The sequence below is a fragment of the Micropterus salmoides genome, unplaced genomic scaffold, assembly GCF_014851395.1.
Source record: "Micropterus salmoides isolate LMB-PRFRI ecotype aquatic unplaced genomic scaffold, ASM1485139v1 Ms_hic_scaffold_17, whole genome shotgun sequence".
In the NCBI taxonomy this organism is placed as follows: domain Eukaryota; kingdom Metazoa; phylum Chordata; class Actinopteri; order Centrarchiformes; family Centrarchidae; genus Micropterus; species Micropterus salmoides.
Window position 1 is genome coordinate 11,579,318 of NW_024040817.1, and position 26,376 is coordinate 11,605,693.

General features: G+C 39.1%; 2 protein-coding genes across 2 annotated transcripts; both read right to left on the minus strand.

Annotated features, from left to right (window-relative positions):
* Nucleotides 1–296: 296 nt before the first annotated feature.
* On the minus strand, nt 297–17,973 carry LOC119907848 (four and a half LIM domains protein 3-like). The gene is made up of 6 exons (XM_038725527.1): nt 17,813–17,973; nt 6,306–6,477; nt 4,070–4,244; nt 2,922–3,091; nt 2,242–2,428; nt 297–1,039 (listed from the first exon to the last, which is right to left on the minus strand). The coding sequence occupies exons 2-6, from the start codon at nt 6,459–6,461 to the stop codon at nt 888–890; spliced, it is 840 nt and encodes a 279-aa protein (XP_038581455.1). The 5' UTR covers nt 6,462–6,477; nt 17,813–17,973; the 3' UTR covers nt 297–887.
* Nucleotides 17,974–19,831: 1,858 nt separating this feature from the next.
* On the minus strand, nt 19,832–26,369 carry LOC119907846 (ras-related GTP-binding protein C-like). The gene is made up of 7 exons (XM_038725525.1): nt 25,883–26,369; nt 24,689–24,892; nt 24,387–24,586; nt 22,577–22,691; nt 22,342–22,484; nt 22,098–22,246; nt 19,832–20,938 (listed from the first exon to the last, which is right to left on the minus strand). Exons 1-7 carry the CDS (start codon nt 26,060–26,062, stop codon nt 20,796–20,798), a joined length of 1,134 nt encoding a protein of 377 aa, XP_038581453.1. The 5' UTR covers nt 26,063–26,369; the 3' UTR covers nt 19,832–20,795.
* Between the last annotated feature and the right edge of the window lie 7 nt (nt 26,370–26,376).

A 26,376-nucleotide genomic window follows, 5' to 3' on the forward strand; every position in this document is an offset into this window, starting at 1 on the left:
AAAAAGGCGAGTATAGACTAGGCGAGTCAAGCTGGTACTATGTGATGGAAAAGGGCCTTAACATAACATTAGTCTGGTTAAACTCTTAGTCTGGTTAAAGCAAAAAGAAAGTCTTTTAAAAAAACTACTGTGGGCAGCAGGGAACCAATGCAGTACTGATTTAATTTCCTAACAACCTAAAAGGTCTATTGGTTAACTGACAATTATTATTAGTAGTAGTACATTATGAGATGTATTGTGCATGTTGAGTTCATTTAGACAAATACACCATTTATTAATCAATTTATACACCACCCTTTGTTTTATGCCATTTTATTGCATGTACGCCAGTAAAGATTGTTTTAGCTGAAAGGAAAACAACATACCTTTTTACATACAGCAAGTAGTTGAAGAAGAAGAAGAAGAAGAAGAAGAGATTAATAAATTGTAATATAAAAAAAAAAAAGCAGAAATATGTTTGCTAAGCATAGGACATAATATTGAAATTTTAATTCTATCTAGCAGTCATGAAAAAAGGTGGCATAAATGGTGCATTACCACCTTCATGAATGAAGAAACAATTTAATTTATAGGTTTACATGTATCTTTTGTATCTTTTATTTAGTCTTTGGTGTGCAAAACATATAAAATAAAGGGAAAAAAAGTCACACACATACATCAGAGAACATTTCTGCAGAATTTATACATACATTTCAATGTGCTAAAAGCTGACGAGAGTTTTGAGCTGTAAATACTGAGCTTTGTATCAGCTTTACACTGTGAGTGAATTATTAATATTGCAGTGTTTATGTGCAAGGCTGAGGTTTAGAAGTTTTTTTCTGCTGGTGTCAGCAGTGTTAGATATTTGCTGCGCCAGGTGCAGGTGTTGCAGGTTTCGTTAGCGGTGGTCAGTCGTCATTGTTGCAGTCTGTACAAAGAATCTGGTCACGGTCGGGGAAGAAGCCGGATCCCACCAGCGACACAGAGCAGCGTGAACACTTAAAGCACGGCTGGTGCCACTGCCGGTCCTCAAAAGAAACATACTTCCCATCTCCAAACCCTGTGAGACATTAACACAACACATGAGAAACTAATGAAGGAATGTTTTACGAGGGGGTGGAAAATAGAATTACAGCCTTGCAGCATTGCGGAAATAGCATAAATGAATTCAAGATAACATCAGCTGTTGGCAGTAACAATAAGAAAGCACTGTTCTGTCAACACGCGGCTATTCTAGTTCATAGCCGTGGTAAAAGGCACATATTGAAGTTCTCAATACAACTCTGGCATGTAAAGATTCTTTGCCAATACTCTAAAGAGGGGAGATAAAGAGGATAATGAACCTCAAACCTGTACTGCTGCATTGTCTTTCTTTATGTTTCTGGTTCCTCTGTGTTTACTTAAAGCCTTCATCAAGTGTTTATGTGATTGTAGTATCTTTGAAATTATTCTGAAGGTACAAGAAAAATGTGACAATTGTGGTGGTTTGTTGTCAGGATCTTTGTTTTTGTGTCACCAGGTTGGAGCTATCTACACACGGTACTTTTAAAATGGCTACAATCTACATTTTTATAATAACAATGTGAAACTGGTCTCTCGTAGTAATTAACCTACAGAGAATATCTGTCTGAAGCTCCCCTCGGCCTTACTGAGCTTTATAAAGAGTTTCACCTGATTGTTTAGGCGCCCGGCACCTGTTTTCAGTGAAAAGGCTCTAAAACCCCACTGTACACGACCAGTGTAGCACCAAATACCAGACAGACAAAGTTGGCAACTACTTGCTGAACATAGTGGAGCATTTAACAGTTTAAGAGCAAGTTATTTCCCCCAAGAGTTGGTGGAGACCAAAAACAGAGAAAATAGAGAGTGAGATATTTGACTTACATTCATCAGGTGAACAGAAACATGAATGTTAATGATGCTCCATAACTGGTGGATGTGTAAATATCCAAACTAGTTTGCTAACAATCTTGTCTGTTTGCTTATCTTTGGACAATAGGAAGAAACTACACAACACAAGGAGAGGATGTATGCAAGCATGCAAACCACACCGAAAGGATCAGAGCCAAGAATTAAAACCTGAGTCACCATACTGCCTACGTCTTTTGTCGAAGATAATTGTCTTGGCATTTCATTGATCAATAGACGAGACAGACAGGAAACATGGGGAGGAAATTGGAGATTATGAACAAAAAAAAATCCCCAGCCATAATTGAACAAGGAATATTGTGCAACTGTGGGGTATCTGTACACTCCACTCACCTGTGATGGCTGTGTTGCATCCGGCGCACTTTTTGGCATACAGGCTGCTGAAACACTTGACACAGTACGGAGTTTCCCCCTGCGAGGTGAAGGGTTGGCCGGCCAGAGGGGCTTTGCAGCCCGTGCAGAGAAAACACTCTTTGTGCCACACCTCGTCTTTGTAGGTCACCCCTCCTTTGGTCAGAGCCTGCCAGACATAAATAAAAAAAAAACTGTATCAGTAAAACGTGATTTTTTTGTTAATGATACCTGGCAGCATTTTGTAAAGTTGTTACTGCAGGGATGCCTCTGATGGCTTTCCCCTTTGGGCTCATTTCTACTGATAAAGTTTGATTTTCAGTTGGTGGTATTCTTTAATCTGCCCGTCAAAATGGCTTCTTGACCTGACCTGTTGATGTGAGGATTTGCTGCTTTTCTGTGTTTTATGGCATTGTAAATGGAATATCTTTAGGTTTTTGGACTGATGGTGGGATAAACAAGACTCTTGAAGATGTCACCTCTGGCTCTGGGAAATTGTGATGGACTACTTTCATTATTTTCCAGCTAAATGATTCATTTGAAAAGTTCTCAACAGATTAATCAATAATGAGAAAAACTGGTAGCTGCAGCCCTGCATTAATATTGTGTTGGGTACATTATTAATGATCATTATCGATCTGCTGCGTATGTGGCCTGTTCACCTTTTTGCAGAGGCTACACTGAGGAGCAAACCTGCCCTCGTAGCACGGCACACAGTAGTAGTTGTTATTGTCTGGAATGAAGGCCTCTGCACCAATCGGCTTCTCACAGCCGTGACACACAAAACAGTCCTCGTGCCATGAGGAGCCGCCGTACTCCAACATCTTCGATCCTGTCAGACGAAAAAAGTGTAAGAGACAGAGCAGAACAGCAGAAATGGAAACTGAGACGTGCGTGATGGTTTGTTGATTTGTTTTTGACATTTACAAAACCTGTGTGTCATGTGCATTCCTTTGATCTCTCTCCCTACTATGCTGTAACTATAAGCTTGAATAAAATCTGATAGCATTCACACGAAAGCTTAGAAAACCGAAAATGATCATTCAGTAGGACGGTTAAACCTGTTCTTACACAGTCCTCTTGCGCTGTACAATTACATCAGCTTATCTTGCATAAACGCAGTCTGACAAGCTGTAACAAAGCAGTGCTCTAGCCAGCATTTACGGCTGCACAGCATCCTAACACTGCTTTTTATTTATTGTACAGTTTTAAGTTTTTGGCTGTTGTCCACTCCCATATACTGTACGTAAGAAACACGTGCTTCATTGCGGTTTATAAAAGTTAGGAGACAGCCATGCCTATGAGACTGGACATCACATCCTTTAATCATTGGCCTTGTTTTATGACTTTTGGGACCTGAAACGCAGCCAGAAGGCATGACAGTGTTTTGAATTTGAACTTGGCTGCACTTTTGAGAAAACGGGAGAGGGCAGCAGCTTTTAAATACATTCAGGGCTGAACATAAAATAAGAAGAAAATCACTGCTCAGTTCAGAAAAGAACTGTTGAGTTATTATATTCCACACTACCCACAGGCCCCGGTAATTTTCAGTCATCCGACACTACCGCTGCACAAGTGTCGTCACAGCGTCTAGAGCTGAAAACCATGCCAGGAGATATTTTCAGCAGAGCAAGGAAACAATCATTTTGTCACATCTAACCTTTCACTCCCCGGATAACAAAAACTCATTAGCCTTTTTTCCCCCTGCGAAGACAGGGTGTGAACTTTTCAGACTATTTGAGTGATTGCTTAAGGATCTGTCCCCAAGGAGGTTTATGAACTTGTGAGTTGTGGTCTTTATTTTCACTACCTGGCATGACTGTCTTGTCGCAGGCCACGCACTTGGAGGAAAACTCGTTGCAGTAGCAGTCGCTGCACACCAGCGCGTCTTCCTGGCTGGTGAAGGGCTCGTCTGCCAGAGAGCGGTCGCAGCGGAAACAACGAAAACAGTGAGCGTGATAATGTCTATTCTCATAGAAGAGCTCCTGGGGGGAAAGGAGAGGACAGTGTCAAACTGAGCACTGAGTAAAAACAGTCAGGATTAAGATGGTCCAATAATAAAGACAATAAAGAAATGTTTTAAATGAGCAAAGTTTTTTCATTTTGGAATTTAGGGACAACACATGGCACAAAGGAATTCAGACCACAGTCATTACATTATTTGCAAATGTCAGACATCATTGTAAGAGAAAAACTAAATGCACAAATGACTGGAGGGAAGCCAAAGAAATTAAAAAATTACTGAAGCTAAAGACACTCTAGCTTCCATTTCACTGGGACTTTAAAACTGGCCTTGATTGGCTACCCACTGAAATGCTAAAATCCATTTCTATAAGTTTTCAGCATTTGAACTCAAACACATCTGTAAAAGCATTTTCAAGCTGGGTGTACCTAATTTGAATCACAGGAGCTGGTGTTGTCGTCTGCTCTGTGTTGTTCTGTGTTGAAACCTGATTGAGTAGCTGCATACAGCTTATTCCGCCATTAACCATTGTTGTCCAAATACACAGTTGCACTAAATGAAATATTCCTTCATAACAATGAACATGGGCGCTGTAGTTTATTTAAATACTCACCAAATGTGTTTTAGTCCTCACCTGAAAATAGTCCCCAAAAAATGCACTATTTACGCTGGTTAAACTCGTGACTGGTTTTTAAAGATTTATGTCTTCAGTGGGAACCAATGGGCTTTGGTTGAGGTTCACAGACAGGGTAGGGAAGTCAAAAACATTTAAGAGACAGACTACTGCATTGTTGGTTTTGGTCTTTGATTTGTTTTGATTTGTTGATGATAAGAAAAATATGTCAGAACCCCAGATTTATCCTTTAACAGTGATGTTGGCAACTAAAGCACTTTACCCTAAACTGTAAGTTAATAAAAACACTTAATATGTTATTATTCCTCACAGCGAGATTCTCTATTTGCGGCCCCTTCATCCTTTTGAACGTTAGAGGTCACGGCCAGACCCCAGGATTCATGTTTCCTTCACAAGCACACTTAAGTGTTTTGTTTTTTTTGCCCACATGGGAGTCTAAAAAAGTTTCCTACTTTCTAGGCACCCCACTGTCCTCCAAACAGAAGAGAGTTAGCAGAGGAGCTAAGCATGAGAGAGGTTTTTGTGCATTCCCTTTTCTCTCAAAAATTAGAACAACCCACTTTGTGACTTTTTTTCCTAACAGCTGTTTGTGTTCCAGTTCATCTGCAGTTCAAGCAAGCTCTGTGATAAATGGCCTCATTGAACAGTGGGTGAAAAACTTATTTTTGAGGCGTGGGGCTTCACAGTAAAAGAAACAACTAAAGCAGAGGGACAGAGAAGGATGACGGATGAATGCTGTTATGTCTTGTGGGGAGGAGGGACGGCCAAAGCAAGCAGGAAGGTGATTTACTGCCAGTCCCTCACAGGGAGACCATAATTCACAGGACAGTGATGGCCTCATGGCCAGTTTTCATCAGGACAGTGTTTTTAACTTTCACTAACTAAAGCTTTTGGGACAACTTAAGGTAACTTAAAGTGGATAACAGACAAGCTGGTGTTCTGTAAGTAGAGTTATGTTTTCCAGCAATGCCAGCTGGTTTGTTAAAGCTTTTTCCCCAAAGTAAAAGTACCCAAAAATTATTAGTACAATGTACTTAGTAAAAGTACTTGTTATGGCCCCATGTAATGTCTTATTTGATTGTTATTAGTAATGCATTAACATGTAAGCAGTATTTTAATGTTGTGGCTGGTTGAGTTGGAGTTCATTTTATTTATACATTCTTGGGTAGTTTTATGTAAAGCAATACATCATATTTATGATAGAATTGAAATGGTTACTTAACCAACAGAAAATTAATCAGCAACTGTTTTGATTATTGTTTAACTGTCATTTTGATGACAATGAACTATTCAGGAAGAATTGCTGATTTATCCCTGTTTCAAATCATTATAACCTGAATATCTTTGGGTCTGAAATGTAGTGATGTTGAAGTATAAAGTAGGAGCATAAAACAAAAATACATGTAGGCCTACTTAGTTACTTTCCACCACTGTACAAGTTGAGCTCACCTTGGCATTATGACCAATGATTTCTTTACATTCCTGGCAGGTGTTGGCATACAGGCGGTCGTAGCAGAGGATGCAGTGAGGGTTGTCCTCCACCTGGATGTATTTGCGTCCACACAGGGACTCGTTGCAGTTCTTGCAGTCAAACCGGTCACTCATGATGTCTCTGGCTGGCCTGCAGAACAGAAAATTCACAGGCCCATTAGCATCCACTATCAGCAAGAAGACAGAGCAGGAAGGAGGAGGAGTGAGATTGGTAAGACGGAGAGAGAAAGCAGGAAGAAGGGAGGCAGACAGTTTTTAGATATATACAACTGGGAACAAAACAAAAATGAGAAAAAATTTAATATTTTTTATTGTAGTGCAGCTTTTCAAGATACTCAAAGATGCTTTACAGGACAGGTTAAAACGATCCTAGATTACTGAAAACACACTCAAGGCACATGGCAAGACAGGACACCATATCAAACATTAAAAGCTGTTGTCAAAAGGTGATTTTTGACTAACTTCTTGAAGACAGACGGCTTGGTGAAATCATGGATATGTTTCGAGGGAGAGTTCCACAGGGAGGGGGCAGCTATGGAGAAGACCCTGTCCCTACAGGTTCAGTGCTTGTTGCTGGAGAGTGGGAACAGGAGGTTGGCATCAGGGGAACAGGAGGCTGTGGGAGGGAGTGTGACGGTGGGGGAAGGGCTATGAGGCAGGAGGGGGCCTTATTATGGCAGGCTCTGTGAGTAAAGACAAGCAATCTTGAATGTAATTCATTGTAGGACAGGCAGCCAGTGCAGGGTCTTTAGGACAGGAGTGGCGTGAGCAGAAGAAGCCAGCAGATTTGTTGACGCACTGTTCAGGACTTGATGATGATGTACCATAAATAATGCTATTGTAGAGATTGAGTCTGTGTGTCATGAAAGCATGGATAAAAGTTTTGGCAGAAGAAAAAGGAGAGGGGTTGGTGGAGACAAGCTATAGGTTTGAAGTGGAAAAAGGTTGTTTTGGTAATGACATTTGCGTGGTGTTCAAAAGAGAGGCTGCTGTCGTAAATAACTCCATGGTTGCAGATGTGTGGCGAGGAAGAGATTGGCGTTGGTGAGGCAGAAGTTTTGAGTGTTTTTGGCGAGGGATTTGGGTCCAGCGATTAAATAGGATTTATCACAGTATAGTTTGAGATAGTAGGCTTGAATCCATTATTTAATTTGCAGGTGTTCAGGGGGGTGAGTTGCAGTGACGATGGATTTATTTGAGAGCCGGACATCATTGGCAAGCCTTGGGACTGAGGAGCAGTGGAGGAGGGATAGCTGTTGATGCTGATAATCTGTTGTTTGTCTGCGAGATATGACTTCAGCCAGGAGAGGGCATTTAAGACGGGAGAGAAGACTGGTCTCTGAAAGAGAACGGTGACCATAGTCTGAGAGGAGGAAGACATGTTGGTAACTTTGTAGTGATATTTCCCTGCAGAATAATTTACAATCTTATTTAGATTAACCTTTAACATGCAAGAAATGAAGATGGTTTACTGAAAGATATGACACCATAGTTAATGGTTAAATATTGTGCAAAAATGTTCCACATCCAGAAAGCTTTTCCTGTAAGCATAGAAAGGGCTGAGTGAACACTTTAACACAGATTTATGGCTCATTCACTTGTGGCTGATTTATTGTAAATCAGTCCTTTAATGATATAACTGCTTCTCCTGTTTCATCATTATTCACTAATAAGTGAAAGCTTATAATGTCTGTCTCTCCCTCCCCCTCATTCTTTTAAGAAAACCCCTGCGGTGGTTTGGCATTGAGACATTGAACAACTAAACAATATTAATTGTTAGGAGCTGAACTGAAACAGCATTCTCCATTTCAAAGGCTCGCTCAAGGGCTTTTTGATCTGTGTTTGGCCTGCGTTTAAAGGGTGGTAGTACTCATTTATCTAGTTTATTCCTTTCATCCAAAATTTTTCTCAAATGCATCACTTCCTCTTGTTATCAGTAACAAACAGTTTATGCCATCCAGATGTTTTATTGCTGCAACTTTACCATTTTGTGATCTTGACAATGTGGCTCAGAAAAATGCATCTCCAAAAGTTACCTTCACTTTTTTAACTCCAGTCACTGTGCATAAAGCACTTCATGGATTTCACTTCTTTCATTTGTCGCAATAAGACTGCGCCCCTTTGTTTAAAAAAAAAAGTTGTTTGTCTTCACAGAAACTGATTCTAAACTACAAACAAATACATCTCCCAGGACACTTTTTAATTCCAGCAGGACTTCCTCCAAAAGCCCAACTTTGTCCAATTTTTAAGTAAACTGTATTTTCTCATAAAAATCTTTTAATGGGGTTGTGTTCCAAATCTCAATTGCCTCATTATGGGTCTTTTGTATGCCTTGATTGCCTTTGTGCAGAACACAATCCCACGGGGGAAATGGGGTTGAGGGTTGGTTGTTTTTGCTGAAGATCTTTTGTCCCATTAGGAGTGTAATTGAAAGCCACAAGCCAGCAAGCACGAAATGAGAATGAGAAAATGACAATACTAAGTAAGCATGGTTTTAGTTTGTAGGTCAAAAGATGTTGATGTGTCTTCTGTATAAAACTGGGCTATTTGTAAAGTTTGTTTATGTAACTGTTCTTTCAACAGCATTTCAGCGACTGTATTTTAATGTGTAGTTAGGCTCTGCTTCGCAATGAAATATAGTCATTATAATGCTGTTGAAATGTAGCGGAAACAGTAGCTGTGTAATAACATCTTAAAAATGAGACATCTCAAGAGACTTATCCTGTCAACAATAAATTTGACAACAATATGACGATTTAAATACACTGAGGCTCTATAGGCACCAATTTAGCCTACTGTACATTCCTTACTTAATTTAAATAAATTACTTGATTAATGGCTCTTGGAGCAGAGGAAAGACTGGTGGAAATCCGGTATGGCACATAGACATCCCATCCCACCATTATGACTGAACACAGTGGGGCATTAGCAGGGTATGTGACCCCATGTTCTGCAGCAACAAAGGGAAATGAGAGAGGAAATGAAGTGTGGGGGGTTAAAATACCCTCCTGTGGAACAGTTACGACAGGGCAGACAGTGCTCAGAAAGATATATACTGTGTGGATGAAGATAATGGATAAGGAAAGGTCTAGAGTTTGGGTATATATTCATGCTCAGGATCACAAGGTCTGGAACATTTACAAAGGCAGACACTTGGAACCGGTTATTGTTTATAACTATTTTGGGCACAGAGTGGCTTTGACATGTTTCTATAATGTCAGAAAAAAGGAGGTGGGTTCAACAAAGTGCAGCTGAGAAACCGTGTGGTCTTGAAATCTCCGCAAGGGATCGGAGAGTTAGCCGAGATCTCATCTTCATCTCCTCAGAGGTGGAAGACATCACTGGCTGGGTCAAAACGATGAGAGGACCCAGAGCTCGGTGCACACTAATGAAGGCCATTTGTTGTGGTTTTGTTATGAAGCTGGTAAGAATTAAACACCACTCATGATGACGGTTTACAACTCTACAAAGCTGAATTTTACAGGGTACAGCGCTTCATGTTCTGTAGTATTTGCATCTGGACTGTTAAGGAGTAATCTTTAAAGCACAGTTTACATTCCTGTCCATGTCTGACTGCTATCAAACATTTTGTTTCTAATTACCAATGATGCTCTCATTGGTCTGCTCACAGTCTACTCTCAGTCATGTCCTACAGCCAATGCAAGAAACAGAATCTCCCTCTCCTGCACAGCTCGTTTAGAGACTTTTTCTTCCAGTGCCATGTTTGCAAAACAGTGAGGACATCCCTCATGCATCCCTCCCTTCAGATAACAGCACTGCTTCCTTTTAAAGGGCATCGAGCAAGGTCAACAAAACAAGGAGAACTGAACTGAAACGAAACATCACATCCCATGTCTGTTTTCTGTCAGATTGCTGTCTGGGTGGGGAAATCAGCCCGACTTCCCTCCTAAAATGTCTGAAGAGGTTTAGGTTTCTATTCTCGTCTATCCATGTGTACGATGAATGCAGCAATAGAACAATGGTTTTCCTTCCGGACATAGTCTTCCCAGTTTCAGCTTTATGTTTCTCTTCCTGAGCCACAACATCTGCGAACACATTCTGTGGTTTCCAGCTGTTGTCTGTCATCAAATTATCCTTTAGGCATCCAATAGGGAATTCAGTGGGACTGGTGCCAAAACACAGCAGCATCTAATTAAAATCGTTGTTGAAACCAATATTTTATGGTTCCTATCGGACTGTCCGTTACAGCTTTAGAGTCAGCGAGGCAAATATCGCAAGACTCATACTGTAGAAACAGTCAAGTAAGAAACTGAGCGTGAGCAGAACCGGCAGGTAATTAGCTTAGCTTAGCATAAAGACTGAAAGCAGTGGAAACGTTTAGCCTGGCTCTGCCCAAAATCCAAACAAATGTTTGTTTGAAATGTTATGTCCTAAAACTTATCCATACAATTTTTGGTTTTAGTGGGAGTTACATGCTGTAACTATTTCTTTGCAAACATCATGACTTCCCGGAGTTTCCTCAACTCCCTCTAAACCCAAATATTGTTGTTTCTACATTTCTATTTATGTACAGATTAAACTACATCAAATAAATGTTTGAGTTTCTGGTAGGTGGATTTTTGAACTTTGGTCAGAGCCAGCCTGTTTACCTGTTTCCATTCTTTATGCTAAGCTAAGCTAATAGCCTCCTGGCTCAGCTCCACGCACAGACATGACAGTGGTATGGATCACATAAAGTCAAGTCAAAGTACATTATAGCAGTGCTATGATTTCAGTGGTATTTAAATTTCAACATCGTATTCAGTAGTGAATAAAATTCAAAAGTAGGTTTCCAGTGAGATTCAAATCTTAATACTCATTTGCTTCTATACATCTTGCTTTAATGTCACAACTGACTGCAAATAAACATCTGGTAAGCATCTGATCATTTCACCTTTACACCATCTAGACTGTGTGACATTAATAGTCTAAAACACTGACTCACATTTAGTGAGTGCCTCGTTTTGGAGGCATTCATTTTACTCTACAGGTGTCCTCTTGGACTGCACCCAAGAATACTTGTCACTGCGGTTCTCCTCCTCACAGCGAGACATTAAACGAAACTGTCATACATCCTAAGTACTCTCTCTCTCTAGTAGCACGGTTGCTGAAACTATTTAAGACCACAATTCACCTTGATGAGTGGACATGAATTCTCCACAGATACGCTGTTTGTCCCGGTGAGAGATTTACTGGAGCTCTGAACGCTTTAGTGGCAGCCAAATGGCAACTGTCTCCCAGGATCAGTGCCTGACCGTCCCGTCTCATATCCCTTCATGGCTCCCTGCTGTTGTTTTACTCCTCAACAACCTGACAGTTTCTTACGACCAGAGCCAGGAGCTCTGCGAGCCATGAGAGGTGCTGCAGGGTGTCAGTGTTTATTTTCCCAGAGCAGGAATTTGGACTTGTGTCTGAGGTTTACCAACCAGATTATTCCATGATGAATACCGCTGTCACACGTAATAAAATGTAGTGGAACAAATATGTAGGTAAGTGTTAAATCTTTCACAGCCACAAAATATGAATTCATGCGTTATGAAACAGCCTCAGTGCCTTTTTTGGGGTGACGTTATTCCCTCTCTGAAACAGGCACCTGAATCTGAGCTGTAAAACTGTTCATGTTATTTCTAATGCTTTAACTTATAATCACTGCTTTCTCCTTTACTGTAACACCCCACTAAAGAACTAAGACTGTTTGGGCGGTTAAAGCAGCGCTCTCTCAAAGTCGGTTATTAGACATGCTAGTGCAGTGGCTCTATAGACGGCAAGTTGTTGGGTTGATCAAACTGAAAGATCTCAACAACTATTGGATGAAATGTCATAAAATTTGGTTTCAGACATCCACGTTTCCCACAGGATGAACTGTAACACTTAAATGATCCCCGGACTTTTCATCTAGTGCCATCAGCACTTACAAATTAGTTCTTCTCACAAAGTAGGAGACGTCATCGCTGTCAGAAATTCTCAATATCTCTGATTTACCACTCAGGAGTAACATTTTTTCTGATTTTTGTTTTGCTCATAATTACGGTCTAAACCTTATAACATGAACACAGGGCTGCTAGCGTGTCTGCAGACTCTTACTCTTGTTTTCCCAATGCTTTAACTTACAATCACTGCTTTCTCTTTTGCTGCAACACCCATTAAATAACCCACAGCGTGTGTGCATTCAGTTAAAACAGGAAGGTGTGTAACAAAGTTGGTTTTTAATTACCTTACCACCCCACTTTTTATTCCCCCTGAAATGGATTACAGTACTTTAACGGCCTCTGAAGCCCAGAACAGTCCTCATATTGTGTGACTCCTGTGTTGCATAACCTGGATTTGGGGAGATGAATAAGAATATTGACAGCAGCACAATACTGTCTAGAACATGCTAACAGTGGAGCCCTGCAGTATCGCGGGAAAAGTGACACCCTTGTGGTGGCAACTATAAGCTGTCACAGAAAAAAGAAAAGAAAAACAAGACTGGTCTCTTATGGCTGTCAGATGACTGCGCTCCCTTTCATCCCTAGTACAAAGACGCTCGATGTGGTGTGGTTTCCTGCAGATCACAAGGCCAATTTCAAATGCACGCACACAAATCAACATGAACACACACTGTACATTTTGCTGTCGCTGATTAAAGATCTCATCAAGATGAATTGCTTCTTGCTGTTTTAAACAGTGACGATTTTTTAAAATACTGAGTTGGCAGATCTGTTACATGATTTTGTTTACTTGAACATGAATAATAGTTGCGGTTTCTTAAATGGAATCCTTATAAAGTCAAAACAGTGTCAAAGATTCAACAATGAGTCTGCGCTTCAGTTTACAAGATCATGTCATCAATTATCTGTGTAGACAATCCGTTTATTCACTTTGAATTCCACTAAAACCATATTAACATCAGTGCCATTACTGATAAATAAATTACCCAATAATTTATATATATTTAATTTAATAAAACTTCCTGCAGATCACAAGGCCAATTTCAACAGCATGCACACAAATCATCATTAACAATGTACATTTTATTGCCTCTGATTAGATCTCATCAAGACAAATTGATCCTTTCTGTTTTAAACACTGACTTTATTGCGAGATACTGAGTTGACAGATGTGAAAAATAGCAGAATATTCCTGTAAGAGTAAATTTAATTTAATTTAATTTTAAATTTAATTTAAATTTATCTCATTTTTTTCAGATAAATCTCTTCTGTCATTTCACGAAAACCATAATATGATCAGTATCACCGGATATTAATGACACATAACCTGCTACTCTAAGCCTATAACATTAGGGAATGAATCACCTTTAAGGACAGAGTGTCTGGCTTTGTTTTATGAGTCTCCAGCTGGCCGTTTGTTTATCCAGTCTAACAATGTGGGCTGCAGCTGCAGTTTCACCTCTGCTGCTGTCGACTAAACTGACAAATAGATCTCAGCCAGACAACAAGTAAACAAGTCACCACCATGCCAATTACACAGTGACCTGATGCAATAGTTCGTAACTCTCAGGGTCAACAGGGGTCGCGAGATGATTGTTGAGATACAAAGTAAGAAAAAATGAAACTTTTGAACTTTTCTCTGATTTCTTTTTAAAATGCTTTATTTAATGACTCTATAATTTCCTTGGAAAGCAATATGTCATTTGGGTACAAATTTAGGGAAAAGTCACGTAAATATCCATTCAGTTTTTCTTTTTTGGACTTGGAAACCCTTTTCTCTATTTAAGGAAAACATAAAACATCATAAAAATAAAATTAAATGACCTGACCTACAGTTAGTATGGAACTTCATGTAGTAACAGCAAACTCTATCTGCAGAGTAAGAGCATGAAATGTGGTTAAAAGCGCCGAAAAGAAAGCTATAAAGAGGACTTAAAGTAAGATTTTTTGTCAAACTGCTGTTTCTCAAATTCATTGCAATTGATTGTCTCAATTTTTCATACATTTCTTAACAAATTACATAATACTTTTCAGGACACTTCCAGAAAACAATTCAGTAATTACAGATCTGTGACAAGGAGTCAAAAGTAAACATGACTTGTTTTGGGAATCACTGACCAAAATATATATAGCTGTACCTGAACAAGACAGTTTACAAGGATAAAAATATATTTCTAATGATGAAGAAAAGAATAAAAGTAGAAAGGAATCAATCCAGGATGAATCAAGTGAGGTCATGAAGGCTCTTAAAATTAAGTATCTTCAGTAAAGCTACTTTTGGCAACTTGTTGTTGCACTTGGATTTTACTTGCTTGACTGTCCAATGCAAATAAATCTAGGCCTAATCTTAAATATCAACAGCTATTATCTCAAACAAATACACAAGTAAGTTTGTTTTCTGAGAGAATGGACATGCTGTCTCTGTTTCATGTATGCAGCTGGATTTATTTTACTTTGATTCTGAGCTTTATCTTTGTGTTAAGTCTCAAAAAGGCTGAGGGTTGGTTTCGTAAGTCATTGTTATCCAGTTCAGAACAAGAAAAGGCAAAAACTACTGGTCAAATTTAAACTTTTGAACCTGCAGAAAATACAGAAGATAGAAGATTTTAAGATTTTGCGCAACTGGAGATGTGGATGTAAAGACTCTACTTTTATGTCTTTATAGTAAAAAAATGAAGCTCCAGTCAGCAATTGGTTAGCTTAGCTTAGCTGACCTAGGTCACATGACATTTAACATAGTTTGGTTAGATTTAGACAACAAAACTTCTTGGTTAGGTTTACGTAAAGATTGCGGTTTGGGTTAAAGTAAGTCACAAGTCATCTCCAAAATGTTATTTAACTTAAAACATGTGAACTTTGACTTTCTTTCACACAGGACTCAAACCTTGGTCTCCTGAGCGAAAGTCCTTATTTACTTGACACATCCATCCACACCATCACCCTCCTTACATGGACTTTGTTGGTTGGTTGGGGAGCTAACAAATACTTTCAGTATGTAACACCAACCTTGAGACCTCAAAAATAGGGAGGATTTCAAATCCAAAGCGGGAGGTCTGAGGGTCCTCCCCCTCAGAATTTCAGAGACTTTGCTTCCTGCATTCTGGTGACTTTTAAAGAATGAAAATAATAAACACACAACAGTAAGTAACAGCATTTTTATGTTAGGCCTACCTTTTTAAATTGTACTTTATATTCTCAGGAAATAATGCAGAATAATTCGCCTCTCTGGCGTGAACTTCTCTCCAGGAGGTCTTTAATTAGCTTAAGTATTTCTTTCTCTTAGTACTCTGCATACCTCTATCCATCTCTCACTAGCTGAAGAGCATGAGAAGTGTTTAGCTGCATTATTATCCGGATGGAAACAGTAGACTTTTAGAGTAATTGGGATTATACACGTTGTATAGTTCTAGAAACAGGTAACAAATATGGGAAAAGTGTGCAAACGTGTCATAAATCGGGAGAAATACGGAAGAATTGTGATTCCGTTGGGAAACTGCGAGAGGGTAATGAAAAAGGGGAGTCTCCCGGGAAACTTGCGAGGGTTGTAAATCATGCACCACACACTGTTCTTTTTACATTTTTGTGTACGGATTAAACATTCAAGATAAAAGATATTCATTGGTGAACTTCAGGCGAATTATGTACACGGATTGGATTTGGCTAGACATTTATCCTTTCAGTCCTTATGCTAAGTTAAGCTAATCACCATCTGGTTCCAGCCAAGAAATATCCCTTTCATCTTTCTTACAATTTAGTTTTTGCATTGATTATAAAGTTCAGTGTTATAACATATGAGCTTTGTGGTGTTGCCTTTGAACAGAGCCAGGCTAGCTATCTGTTTCCAGTATTTACGCTAGTTAGCTTACCAGCTGTAGCCTCCAACAAGAGAGGTATCTTCTCATCTAACTCCCAGCAAGAAAGCATTTCCCAAAGTGCTGAACTACTCCTTTAAAACTCTTCTTGGGCTGAACACCAGAAATAGGAACTGGAAAAGACAGCAATATGAGTGAGACTGACTCATGATGAGACTCTTACGGCTGTCAATTACTTCACAATCCAAAATCATCATCTTCCTGTAAAAGTTTTATTTGTCTCTGGCTTGTCTCCAGTGATTGTACACAGACCCAACCTTCGCCCAATGCAAGAATTTCAGAGGAATGTGACTGTGGTCAAAACGTGGCAAAACTGTGCGTTTTCAACTCTGAGAAGAAGAAAGAGCCAACAAAAAAAGCTTTTTTTTTCTCCCCCCCCCCCCCCCCCCGTTTTCTAAAAAAAGACAAAGGCTCAAGAAATTCCTCTCACACACACTGACATTTACATTTCTTCAGGGGGTAGAATACAACCAGAGCTGTATTGTTTCAATGAATGTATTAATTTCACCCAAATGGATTGGAACATGATGGTGGTATGGGGATGGTGTGCGGTGATGGAAACTATGAGCGGTCCCGGAGGGGGTGGGGGGTTTGCTGAATCTCCAGAAGAAAATGTGTAATCTGAAGGAGACATGACATCACTCTAACTCAACAAGACTAAATGGCTTGTTAACATGTCTCAAAAAAAGACAGAACATATTAAGTTTTCATTCCCAAGATATGAAACAGTATTTTGTGCATCCGAACAGATTCAAGAAACACTAAGGCTCTGAAGCCAGGAATTGTTTCCTCAAAGGTCTCCTTGTTCTTCTTCTCATAAATCCCACTTGAAAAAGGGGGCTGCAGCACTTATTCACAGTATCAGTTACTCACTTTGGACCCTGTTCAGGCCTCCCAACTTCAACATCAACTATTTCCTCACTCTAAAGAAAGAACATCCTTTCTGATGTGGGGGGTCAAATATCTGGCTTGAAAATATGCAATTAAGATGATTGTGCTTTTAATAAGGTTTGTTATCTGGCAAAGAAGGCACCCATTATAAAAGGCATATAATGTCTTTATTGTTAATAAATAATTTACTAGATTAATAGTCATTAGTAAAAACAATTTGGGGTTGCCAGGTTGCCAAAAGTCCCGTTTTCAGGTTTATCCTTTCCATTTGGTAAGTTTGGTAATGTCAATACATGCTCAAGATTCTCTGTTTCTAATGAGTGATGAAGTCTGCTGTAATTAATGTTATTAACTCATTAATAAATGCTTTTAGTCCAGAGTCTCTGCAGCACTTTTCTAGTTCTTCTCATTAATGGCATTTAAGTGAACTTTAAAGCTTTAATAAATGATTTATTAACCATTAAAAAGCCATAATTTACAACGTATAAATCTTTGGGAACCTTCATTAGATGGTGCCACCGTTAATTTCTGAGCCTCCCTGTGTTTAACAATAAAAAGGAAAAATATATTCAAAATGCATTTGATGCTTATATGCATCGTTTTTCGCCAGGTGGAGACAGGTGGAGATCTGTGCATGCCTCAGCAGACATCAATGCTTCAAGAGATTATACCAATACAAACTCACAATAACACACTTTAAATTCACTCATAATCTACTTTTTCACATTACAAAGCTGTAAATTGTACCTGTCGTCCTTAATTGTTAACGTACCTCTCTTTGCGCAGCAGCCTCTGGAGATGCTCACAGGAGACTCCTCTGCAGGATCTGCGCTGTTTGTCCGCTTGAGCTGCTGTGGTGTGTAAAATGAATGTAATTAAATCCTCTGTGAACTCCTACGAGCTGAACCCTGACGGGTTTCCACTGACTGAAGCATCTGTGTCTGGTGCGTAAAACCAAACCATTCCTTCAAACACCGCCCCTTTCTCCGTCCGTCTGTCTCTCCGCTCCCTCTGTCTGTCACCTTGTGGCGAGTTCAAGCTGAAAATAGGTAGTCTCAGTGTGTTTTTTGGATGTAACTGAATATTTTAAATGCATAGTAGATGTTTGATGTAACCTCCACCTTATAAGTGGAAATTCCCTATAATGATCCTATATAAACTTATAATGAAATAGAAGCTATTTAATGTGTTTTATAGCATTTTAATCTCACATGATATCACAACAAACAAGTTCATAATTAATATATAAGATAATTTTTGCTAATATTTATACATCATTTTAAATTGTTTTCTTCATAGTAACACTTTAACCCCAAATTTAGTATTTATAAGGAGTACACATGGCATATAACGCACTATAGTGTAATGTGATTGTAAGCAGACATAAGGACAATTTTAAGTGTTCAAAAGTGCATTTTTCAAAACGTTTACACACAAGCTCAACATACAGTCTATGGTGTTAAAGCATTTAATTTTCTATACACATAGGCTATGCAAATCATCGTTTGTTATAATCAGTCCATCGCAGGGCAAAGTCCACTATATTGGCATAATTTTTCTGCACACCTCACACGGATGAGGATGCTGAGCGCCAGCTTAATACTGCGCACTTTCTGCGTTGTCTTTCACTCAGTTCTCAGAGTTTTCTCGGCTACACCAAATGTTACGTGGTCGGTTGCAAACTGCAGGATCCCGGAGAGCAAGATATAATTTTCTCTCTCATTGACCTCCATTTTCCACAGCAGTGAGCAGGAGGTCTGTGGACGATTAGAGGCTTCAGCTGTGGCTCCATCCTGCCACTGTCCATTAAGTCAGGATGTACACTACATGTGTAAAAGATGGGATGGCATCTTAAAGCTTATATAGGACCGTTGAATGAGTTGCTAGGTCTAAACAATAAATTAAATCATTTTGAATTATTGCCCAAGCAAGATGAGTGAGGGTTGACAATTGTACTTACATGTAAATATGCTGCCATCTGCTGTTCAAGCCTAGTAGTAACAACGGTTCAAATGTGGGTGGATGAACATTAGTTTAAAAAAAATAAAACTAAATGTCTGAAAAAATACTTTAACTCTCACAATCTTTTATAATGTAATGTACTATGGAAGCCCAGTCCTGCCTAGTTTATTGTTTAATGTTTTTAAATAATTATGATCGATCTCATACTTCTGAGATAATGTCTTAATGTTATGGCTTAGACAAAGTTGTAGTAATAGATTTTATTTCATAATTATGAGGGGAGAAAAACATTTCATGTAGGCTTGATATTTAACTGTATCTCAAATTTATGAGATACTTAGTCATGAGAAAAAATTAGGTGATAGGTTACATACTATGTCATGCTTAAAATACCTTATAATTATTACCCACTGTCATAGTTATGGAATTTTCTCAAATCTTGACTTTGTATCTCATAATTATGAGACGCTTTCTCAAAAACTTGAATTATGAGAAACTGATGGAAAACGTTAGGTGGGGGATTTTTAACTTTATATGAAACTCTAATAAGCGACATGTGACGACTATGCCACACTTTATAATTACGAAATAAATATGTCATGATTATGAGAACACAAAACAAAATGAGTTGGTGGATATTAAACTAATTTTGTTTGTCTTAACTAAAAATGGGGAGGAAAAGTTTAATATTATATTGTAAAATGATGATAAACTGTGACATCTAAATAACTTTCACAAAATTAGATGGTAATGAGGACAAAACTGTTGATTTTTTTCCCTCAAAGTGGCAGAAATGTGCTTCCATATGAAAGACACAGTTAGACTTTACTCAAAAATATGAAACACATTTTATTAAAGAATTGTGTGTACAGCAATAAAAAGAAATCCACAAGGTTTCTAAATTATTATTCAAGTCAGAATCTCTGAGAAGTAAATTTGGTCATAATGTTCATTAAGCTACAAAAGGTCAATTGTCAGTAGGTGCGGCTGGTTGGCCGAGTGAAAAGTATCATCAGTTATTTCTACACTGCATCAAGACAAACATGTTGTTCAACCAAGGCTCTAATGGTGTAACTGGCACAGTTCTGGTCTGTGGAGATCCTTAGCAGAGCACCAGTCGCTAGTCGCATGAGTCATTATCAACAGAAAACACTGTAACACAAACACTGTGCTTTTCTTTTTCACACTGAGGATTAAATCCACTTACAGCACTCAATATTTCAAGGTAAAACAAGCAGGAACATGAAGTTGGTACTGTTGTAGAGTGTAAAGTGTGGTTCCTGGAAAATACAGTCGTAGCTTGAGTCAATGGAGCTTTTACAGTGTGCTCAGTTTGACGACAAGTATTTAACTGGATCAGAAGTCTGTTTTACTAATACACAGAAGTAACTGGCCACAGAGGCGAACACAGCCGACAGAATTAATTGACATTTAAATATTGAAAAAATGTGCAGAAAGTAGGAACCGCTGTTGAGTTTCTTTTGGCATATGTCACCTGTAATACTGGACAGATATTTTTCTAAGAACACATATCTTCTCCTCTTCGCAAACCAGGAAAATCAGATTTAGTCTGCTGGTTTCAAATCTCTGCAGGAAGTCCGGAGCTACATTTTCATCATTCAGAATTGAGTTCATCAGCTGCAGCTCCTCTAACTGATTCACAGTCAGGCACACACACGGTAAGGTAGCTTGTGCTCGACAGGAGGCACGTGTGCTTTCATATTATTTCTCCACATCGTACCGGCCTCGCTGCACTTCAAGGAAAAGAATTACACTTGTCTCGTCTTCACCATTTAAACAGCGCTTCCGTTCCGCGCGGCATGCTGCAGGCCTTTCATGTTGTTGCTGCACGAGCTGACTTGTTGTGGTGGGGCACCAACTTCAAATACTTCATGGATGGCTTTTCGGAAACAATGGAAGTTGTACTCTATCAGACCTGCAAAGACAACAAATAAGTCATTTCATTTCAAAGTGACAGAACATTTGAAATGTAAAATGCAGTGTCCAAAACTCTAGAATCACTGAATCTAAATGTGAAGGCGCAGTTTGGGTGAGAAAAACACACGCCTCCACACTAGCATTTTCATCTGATCTCCATCCACACTAGAACGGGAAAAACAATAATAGGATCACTTGGGACATTTTGGGAAAATACGCTAATTTGCTTTCTTGCTGAGAATTAGATGAGAAGATACTACTCTTTTGTCTATATGTTAAATATGAAGCTACAGCCACCAGCAGGTTAGCTTATCGCAGCTTTTTGTTCATACTGTAATATTTTTACATTGGTGTATTCTGTTGCATGTCTGTGCATCCTGGGAGAAGGATCCCTCCTTATCCGAATCGAGGGTGTAAAGACAGAGGGTGATTGTAAAACACCCCGTGGCAAACTATGATATAAAAACATATATTAATAAAACTGGCTTGACATAAAGTCTGGAAACAGCCCGCCTGGCTCTGACCAAAAGTGAGAAAATCTGCCTTCCGGCACCTCTAAAGCTCACTAATTAACACATTACATCTTGTTTGTTGAATCAGAACAAAAACTGAGGTGTAAAAACAACATGTTGTGGATACAGGTTTTTTTTCTTGGTTGGTTGCTGCCAATTTCACAGAATGTACAGAGGTATTGTACTTGTACTTAAGTACCACTCCTCCAATGCAAAATAAACATACTCACAGGTATATAACAACATTATGTTATCAGCTATATTGACACTTTATATGAGAGACCACAATGAAAGATTAACAAAACAGAAAGTTGTCTTCTTAATTTTACTGGCCACAGCTAGTCATTGTTTTCACCGTTAACACCAAAACATCTGGTCAGCAATTAAAGGATTTCAAGCAGAGGAAGTCTGGAGGTGGACAACAAGCTGTATAGTATGTACAGAAAGCCAGAGAGAAAAAGATGCGTTTTTAAAAATATAGCCAGCTTAGAATTGATGAAGCTGTAGGATCAAACCTCATTTTTAACTTGAGACACTTTACAGTCGGTTACTTCACACTTAAATCAAACATTTAGGACATCCCATATAATCAAATCACTTCTCTAATAATGCCACTGTAACTGTATATAATCTAAAACTACACACCTTTCCTTTCAAAGCCCTCTTCTCTGAGGATGCAGACGAGAGCGAGGAACTTTGTGACCTCTTTCAAATAAAGCACTGTAGTGTTGTTGAGCTTGATGATAGCCAAAGACTCCTTGTCATAGGCACAACCACTGCCATCCTCCATTAGCCTGCCAAGAAGTAGAAGACAGAAACACATGTTTAAACTTAAAAGGGATACGATCATTGCCAACACTTAAAACACATACGATATAATTCTTCTCACCCGTAAATGCAGGAGACGTCGATGACAACATCTATCATATCGCAGCAGAGTTCGTAGGACTGCATGTCCACAGGAGAGCTGTCTGTGGCGATGTAAATCTTGCTTACAACATCAAACAGGAAGGCTTTCTCGATCCCCGAATGCTGCAACACATGAAAGACGTTCATAAGAGAAGGTACAAACAGGACACACTGTAGTTAAACAAAGTGAAAGTAACAAAAATTAAACAACGTACAGATATGAAAATGTTCAAAAGATTCTCCAGCGTTGGTAACTGAGGAATGAGCTTCTGGACGACTTTACTGAAGGCCTCGAAAATGGAGTGGTCGTAGATACTGGTCAAGTAGAAGCTGGGGGGGGGGGGACAGTAGGAGACAAAAATACAGCGTCAGCAAACAAGTTTGGGCAAAAGCTTGAAGTCATGGCTGTTTACTATGAGGACGAAACAATAAACCGATCCAACCGTTTCACAGTGATTTAGTGAGAAACTGCTCCATTTATTAGATTTATGAGTTAGATATACTGAGTTACGTTTTATAGCTGCATTAACTTTTTCGACCACCTGAGGGAAGTAGGACAAAAAAACAATGACATATGGCAAACATGTTTGCAAGCACGAAAGCTTGTGGCTGACCCCTCTCACCCTGGAACACAAACTGTTTCAGACACTTGCCTCGGGCAGGAGTTGCAGCCCATCAGGACCAAAGCTCTCACGGAATAAGACCAGTTTCTTCCTGTTAGCCGCTGGCCTCATTATAAAGGCAGGGCAACCCTACTGACACAAACTCTCCTCCCATAGACACCGTCTCAATGCTTTACATTCACGCACATCTTTTGGACTATTATCTCATATCTATATTTGAACTTTCCTGCACAAACTGTACAGCTATTTCATTATAAAAACAGATATATTGTACATATTTTTTTCATATATTTATTGTCTAGCTTTCTATTTTATCAATATAATTCTTGAATGTTGTTTATTTGTTTTTATCTTTTATTTTATTACTATGAACGCACCCAAAGCATATTCTGAAGAACTGCTTATTTACACATCAAATATGACAAACTGACCAATCTTGATTCCTATATTCACTCTCATTTTTTGGCTATTTCTTCCCCCTAAACACTGATGTTTGGAGTCACCAGTCGAGAAGCCCTCGAGCCGACTTGCATTTTGTCAGTCGAATCACTGCACTTTTTTGTAGCTACATCATTCTACACATAGCAATGCAGGAGCAACGGCATGTCAGGCTGTAACCTTTAACAAACAGTCTTTTCTCAAAATTTCCTAACCACAAAATTAACTGTGATGGAAACTGAGAGCAGTGGGACTCGTTTCTGTTCGCTGCTGTGACGCTCTCAGCTCCAGTGCTGAATGCAGTGAAGTCAGCAAAACTCACTTTTTACTTCTCTGACTGTGTGGAAGTCTGATGTTTTCACATCACAGATGACAACAAAAGGTACTAAAATGCAAGCTTTACATGTGAAACATGAGACAATAATAATGTTTGTAAAAAATTAAAAATATCAAAAACCACGAGCACATGGAAAATTTAAATATTGAAGAATTAATTATTTGATGTTTTAGCTGCTAAATGCTCAACTAAGTTGTTAGTTTCAACTAACTTTCCCCCTGAAAATAGCGGGCTGCTGTTGCTGGAAACAAGGTTGATAAGAGTGTAAATGCAAGCCAAGAAATCACAACAATATGATAAAAGAAGATAATATGCTCTGTAGAGCTGAGAGAAACTGTGGAGTTGGGTGTTGGCTGCTCTCTGTGGGTTTCTCTGGTGAGTGCAACTCTAAACAGAGCGCTCACTTTCTGGTCTTTCAGCTAAGATTCAATTTGAAAGTGCTGACATTTAAACACGAGATTTAATTTTTGTTCAGTTGTTTGGTAGCAACATCCCTTACATACAACTTCCATTCTGTTAGACTACAAGGGTAAATACAAACATGGTTTCTTGGTGTGATCTGCAGCTACATATTGCTCTTAGTAACGATCTCAGTATCTAACCTGTGCAGACATGTCAGACCCTCACCTGAGGTGAAGCTTCTCCAGGCTGGCGTCTGCCAGGTCATCGTTGGCCCTCTGATGAACATCTCTTTGTGTTTCTATTTTGTGGTCATCTGACAGACCGTCTACCTTATGGATGAACACCTCAAAATTAATGTCTGGATTCACTTTGTAGGCTCTAGACACGGTGAGATGTAGCCGCCCAAGAGCCTCGACGTAGTCATCCTGACAACAGGAGAGACAAATGTTAATGGTGTTTCAATTAGCTCACACAGGAAGCCTTTAAACCTACAATGTACACTTCTGTTTAAACTAATGTTATCCTACCTGAGCATCAATGACAAAGATCAAAGCGCCGGTTCCCTTGAAGATCATCTCGCTGTCAAACGTTGGGTCGAAGAAGTCCACCTGGCCAGGAAAGTCCCAGATCTGGAAGTTGACAAAGGAGCTGCTGGAGATGTCGTCCTTGTAGATTTTGTTGGTGCTCTCGAGGAACAGCGTCTCATTGGGTGACATCTTGTGAAATACAACCTGGTCAGAGGTGCATAAGGATTATTTTTACTTTTAGTGTCTTCTCTGATTCACTCTTTATTCTGTTAGTATACATTTTACCTAAAACCTTTTAACTGATCACATTTAATATTTACTTATAATATTACATGCATTGTTCTCTATTTACTTAATAATGTAATTCTGTTTCTCTATATTGTATAATTGTACTACTGCTACTTCTGTCTAATGTGCGTGCGTGTGTGTATACATACATATATACAGTACAGTGCAAAAGGTTTAGACACAGTACTGGGACGCGGTTTTGAAGGCAAAGGGTAGTCACACCATCTTTTCATCAGCTTTAGAGTGTTTTTTCTTCTGTTCACTCACTGTGCAGTTTGTTTATTGAGAAATATTACATTATATTATTATTTACATGTCTATTTTTGAAAGCATTCTTACTTGAACAGCATTTTTCCACTAATAAAACATTTGCACGGTACACTATACACTATTTCAATGTATGTCCATCCGGGATAATCAATCCCTCCAATTTTGATGTTCCTGAAGTGTCTCCCATTCCCCCCTGTTAATTAAAGGGCATCTTGTGGAGTTTGTGCATATCTGAATCAATGTTAAAAAAGGGACATAGAGTGTCTATATTGTACAGACAATTTCAAAATACGTTTTCCAGAAAATCTACTACATCACAATATAAAATGACTTGAAGAACGTATATGTTATAAAGCCAGACTGATTATTGAGGCTGATACAGATGTTTACATGCAAGAGTTTAAAATAGTGATATATTGATTGGTCAAAGGTTATATCATATCTGTCTCTGTCTCTCTGGTTAACAAAATGCTTGCTATTTATCAGCCAACGTCACAATTACAGCCAGTTTATATTAAGGTACACAAAGCTAAAACTAATGCAGTCAAATGCAACAGTCCTAGAAATTAGTTTTAGGCTTACATTGTATATTTATACATGTCCCAGTCGTGTAACTTAAAGTGTGTTTATGGTTACCTTCTGAATAGATGACTTGCCACTCCGCCTCAGTCCCATCAGCAGTATCCTCGGTTTGTCAGCTGTTGTGGAGCTCTCCTCCATGTCTGGCTCCTCCACCCCGTAGCCAAAACTTTTGGGAAACGACCCCACAACATCGTAGCTCCCCGTTAATGCTGACTCCTCATACTGGATAGACATCCCGTACTTTACTACCTGGCCTGCTCTCTCTTCGGCTACGCTCTCCTCACGAAACAACTCGTCCAGGAATGTTGTCGATTATTATCACAACGACCTAGCATGGCAAGCTAATATAAGCTAGCAGCTGGAGCGTGGTGTTAATATGTTAAAATGCCACGTCAGGCCGGAACTTGTCCACATGGGGTTTAGAATAAATGTTACAAAGAGGTCGGCTAATCAGAATATGGGCATATATTTCAACACATCAGACTAGAACAGAGGCAGAGTTACTAAAAAAAGCTAGTCACAAGTTACATATTTCCGCCCCCTTAGCT

What these genes read in the sequence shown, in the direction of transcription:
- LOC119907848 (XM_038725527.1), bottom strand. Translation starts at nt 6,461, where the DNA reads ATGAGTGACCGGTTTGACTGCAAGAACTGCAACGAGTCCCTGTGTGGA. An exon ending in TCATTGGTCATAATGCCAAG is followed by an intron (nt 4,245 to 6,305) that starts GTGAGCTCAACT and finishes CTTTCCCCCCAG; the next exon opens with GAGCTCTTCTATGAGAATAG. An exon ending in AGTGTAGCCTCTGCAAAAAG is followed by an intron (nt 2,429 to 2,921) that starts GTGAACAGGCCA and finishes TATGTCTGGCAG; the next exon opens with GCTCTGACCAAAGGAGGGGT.
- LOC119907846 (XM_038725525.1), bottom strand. Translation starts at nt 26,062, where the DNA reads ATGTCTATCCAGTATGAGGAGTCAGCATTAACGGGGAGCTACGATGTT. An exon ending in CTGGAGAAGCTTCACCTCAG is followed by an intron (nt 22,692 to 24,386) that starts GTGAGGGTCTGA and finishes CCCCCCCCCCAG; the next exon opens with CTTCTACTTGACCAGTATCT. An exon ending in AGAGGGCTTTGAAAGGAAAG is followed by an intron (nt 20,939 to 22,097) that starts GTGTGTAGTTTT and finishes TTGTCTTTGCAG; the next exon opens with GTCTGATAGAGTACAACTTC.